Below are 4,404 nucleotides of genomic sequence, written 5' to 3' on the forward strand. Positions count from 1 at the left end.
TTCTGTGTTAGCCGTTAGCTTCTCCAGCCGATCACACGGTCACATGGTTTCTGCACACTCCAGATGTTCTATAGAAACTCTACCATTCAAGACTCATTAAAGAGATAGTTCAGATCTGTAGCAGYGGGATTCTGAGGAAAGGTGAATAATTTTAGCTAGTTTTGGAAAGCTTTTTGAATAACCTATTTGTACCTACAAATAGTAGGTAATACCTACCATTTTGAAGAAACTCATGAGATTGACGAGCAAACAATCAGTTTGCTTCATCACTTCAAAAATGACCCAACTTTCCTTTTATTAACACCACTTCATTTTTTCTCTCCCTCTTTTTTTTCCAATTCAGGTGTCTATTCCTTCGGTCTCTTCACTACCACCATCTTTGCCAACGCCGGTCAAGTGGTGACAGGAAACCAGACGCCTCACTTCCTGTCTGCCTGTAAGCCAAACTACACAGCTCTGGGCTGCCAGTCTCCACTGCAATATGTCACCGAGCAACGAGCCTGTATGGGAAACCCATTCCTGGTGATGTCCGCCCGCAAGTCTTTCCCCTCCAAAGATGCGGCGCTCAGCTTCTACTCAGCCATCTACACAGTGGTACATGACGTAAAAACTGACATAAAATACAAAAATGTTGATCATGCTGGTCTTCCATGTCGATGCAAAACTCAAACATTAGTGGCAATTAGGATTTAAGTAAATCTTTCTGAAGGATATTTATTACTGCTCCATAGATATGAAAGAATTTAAACATAAAAGGATGGATCAAAATTTTTCCAAAACAATATGACCGACTGAGAAGGTCAAAGAGAAGGAAATTACTTTAGGTAAATGATGGTTCTAGTAAAAATGTTTTTCCCCCCTTTGGTTAAAAACAACACATGAACAGTTATTGCTTGAAAGCCGTTTTGTTTCCAAAAAGTGTCAGTTTTTCCTGTGATTTGTTTAGAAATGAGAATATGATCTTACAGTATATGAAAGCTGCAGTGAAATGATTGCAGAGTGCGGCCTCTTGTGGCCTGATCAAGATATGGATGCTAATAATCCAGTTAAGCCTGCTGCACAGTTACTGTGATCTCTGCCTGAATTCAACACTTGCTTCACCTCAATCCGAACACATCACATAAGATTTTGATCTCACAGTTTTCCACAYKTGCTTCTGTCTTTCAGATGTACGTGACCTTGATCTTCCGGACCAAAGGGACCCGTCTGATGAAGCCCACTCTGTGCCTGGTTTTGCTGTCCCTGGCTGTGCTGGTGGGGGTCGTGAGAGTGACGGAGCACAGGAACCACTGGAACGACGTGGTGGCTGGATTCGTCACGGGAGGGGCCATCGCTGCATTCCTGGTGAGAGGAGAAAAGAGGGGAAGGATGCTTGAGATTTCAATCTGCACATCCACTCGGCTCAACTCTGGGGGCTTATTGGATCTCATGAGCTGGAAATGGCTGCTCTCTGGGGGGGATTTGGGGAATAATGTTGCTCTTTAATGCACTTTCATGGAGGTTACAATGGCTGTGTATGTGTCACTAAATTTAAATAATAAGCACATTTCTACACATCATTTACTTCTTGGTTACACTGTGATTTGGTAGCGAAACCCCCCTCCCTGTCAGGGTTTAATAAGGTGATGCAGTGCCGTAATGTCTGCAGCTGGTCATACTGCGAAGGTATTTGTGGACGTGAAGTCTATTTATGATTAGGAATCACACTGAGGAAATTACTCTGGTTTAGGGCTGGCACTTTACTGCTGATTGCATCGTTATTTACTGATGCAAGAAAAAAAATAAACATGCTTTAAGTATGTATTTTTTACCTTAGATAGTTGCTGCAAAATTAAAACAAACAAACAAAAACCGAGGGTCAGAGTGGAAAAAATGTCTCCACTTTTATTGAATCTGGAAATAATTGTTTTTACTATGGAGGACCAAAACTGACATAATTAGAAATAAAATCAGAAATAAGGGACCAATAAATAAATAAATAAATACACTTAAAATGCACCAATTAAATTTGAAAAGGAGAACTTTACCTCATGTTTTAGAATTTAATTGACCTTGATATTTTTTTCCTGCTTAGTTTTAATAAATTATATATTTTAGCGCATAATTTACATTTTACTGTTTTTAAAATGTATATGTTTGTTTTTCCTTTTACTTGTAAGTACATTTGTGTAAAACAAAGGCAAGGTGGAAAACACTTACCTTAAAACACTTACCTGTGCCTTTGTAAACTTTCCAAACTTGAAGCTAAACTGAGGCAGCACAAGCATGCACAGTAGATCTGCACATGGATCCTGCTCCTTCCTGTCTGTTGACCAATAGGAGAGGAGATGACCCAAGAAGGCATGAAGGAAATTTTTGAAATGATGAACTAAATGTAAGATGCAGTTTTGAATTTTTACACTTTCTGATCATTGCAGTCGTAAGTCTAAAAGAGAGAGAGTTGGTGTGTTATCATGTGTTCTCTCTCTACTCTAAACAAAAATGAGTTATGTTCTGACGTCTGACGTAAAAGTTACCACCTGCAGGGGTGTAACCGGGAAGAGTCTGAAGAGGTTATAAGGTTGAATTATTATGATATACGGAGAAAATAAGTGTTTTCTGAAGGGTTGGTGTTTTGCAAAGTCTCTGTTTATATCCAGTCTGGACAGACTGAGCTGTTTTGTTTAGGTTTTAGCTCAAGGCCTCACGCTGAGGTCTGTGCTGTGAACTGTGAAACTGATTGGAGCAGATTAGGAATAAAGTTTTAAGAAATCCAAGTGGATTCCTGCTTTTATTTAGACATGCCATTTTTGAACAGCGCATTATTTCTGCAGGCCTGCCCAACTTATTTGCATAAAGAGGCAGAAATGCACAAGGAAATGTAAATACAGGAGACAGAGAAATGTAAATGCAACATGTGGAAATAAAAAGACGTGTGGGAAAGTTATAAAGAATAATTAAATATAATCATAAATGCTTCTACAAGTAAAAGGAAAAACAATATATATATATATATATATCATTTTTTTAAACAGTCAAATGTGAATTATGTGCTAACTTTTACCAATTTTTTGGAAGTAAGATAGAAAAATAAATATGAAAGCCAATTAAATTATAAAACATGAGGTAAAATTATCCTTTTTAATTTAATTGGTCCATTTTAAGTGTATGTATGTATGTATTTATTTGTCCATTTATGTATTTCTGCTTTTATTTCTAATTATGTAAGTTTCGGTCCTCCATATTTCACAACATATTGATCACTGAGACTAATTTATTGGCTGACTGCTGAGTGTGAGCTGATGAGGTTACAGATTGTGTCCCTTTCTGCCTGCTCTCCTGTAGGTGTCGTGTGTGATCAACAACTTYAAGCCATCTAAGATAGAAATTCCCATTCCCCCACCTCCACTGCGTCCCGAGCCCCCCATTGGGTTGCCTCTCCTCACCCTGCCCCGTGTGGAGAGTCCACTGGAAAAGTTAAGTATTATCCAGGTAAGAGGAGGAAAAAAGTAACTTTTTTGTTCAGTTTTTTTTGTCTGCCTTCAGATTAGAACTTACGTTACCACTTTACAATAAGGCTCCCCCTGTAGACACTTTATAAATTGTTAATAAGTGTTTATTATTCATTAATTAAGGAAGGAAAAGAGACAAAATTGTCCTGTTTCTTGCCAAATAGTGAGCCAAATCTGTTCATGTATATATCACATCTAAAGGTGCTTTATTAAACATTTCAGATAGGTTACTACCTTGTAAGCACAATAATTTATTAAAAACACATATTTTACATATAATATTGTACTGTATTACCGCATTATGCATATCCATAGTAATCAAAGGGAGTCTTATCATAAAGTTTAAAACAGTATATTATTTATTAATGTCTAAAAATGTCATAATAGAGCCTTATAGTGTACTGTTTTTCACTTTACAATAAAGCTCCTTTATGGCATTTATACAAGTTTATTAGTCATTAATAAATAGTGTACCTACTGTCTTACAGTTTACAATAATGCTCCCTTTGACAGTTGTTAATATGTATAATTCAGTAATGTAGTACAATATAATTTTTTTAATATGTGTTTCCAACGCATATTTGTGCTTAAAAACCTAGTAATTTGTACACAGAGATTTAGCTCACTATTTGGCAAGACAGTTTTGTCTCTTTCCCGTTTGTAATTAATCCATAATAAACATTTATTAACAATTTATAAAGTGTTTACAGATTAATCAATAACCGATCTATAAACTATTTATAAGCAATCTATAAGGGGAGCCTTATTGTAAAGTGGTAACAAACTTTCTTATAATCTAATTCAGATAAAATGTATTTTTCACCTTGTGCTTATTTATTTATTTATTTATTTATTTATTTATTTATTTATTTATTTATTTATTTTCCTGTCAGGCTCCTGGACTACCCTATTC

The 4,404-nt window shown here is 36.2% G+C and overlaps 1 protein-coding gene across 1 annotated transcript in view; it reads left to right on the plus strand.

The window, feature by feature from the left end:
- Positions 1 to 4,404, plus strand: part of plppr2b (phospholipid phosphatase related 2b) — a gene marked incomplete at its 3' end in the record, with an annotated part of 56,487 nt that extends 52,083 nt beyond the window's left edge. The window contains 4 exon segments of the mRNA XM_014004914.1: positions 344 to 594; positions 1,168 to 1,344; positions 3,325 to 3,471; positions 4,385 to 4,404. Coding sequence (XP_013860368.1) covers positions 344 to 594; positions 1,168 to 1,344; positions 3,325 to 3,471; positions 4,385 to 4,404 — 595 coding nt within the window.

The sequence above is a fragment of the Austrofundulus limnaeus genome, unplaced genomic scaffold (genome assembly GCF_001266775.1).
Source record: "Austrofundulus limnaeus strain Quisiro unplaced genomic scaffold, Austrofundulus_limnaeus-1.0 Scaffold27, whole genome shotgun sequence".
NCBI lineage: Eukaryota > Metazoa > Chordata > Actinopteri > Cyprinodontiformes > Rivulidae > Austrofundulus > Austrofundulus limnaeus.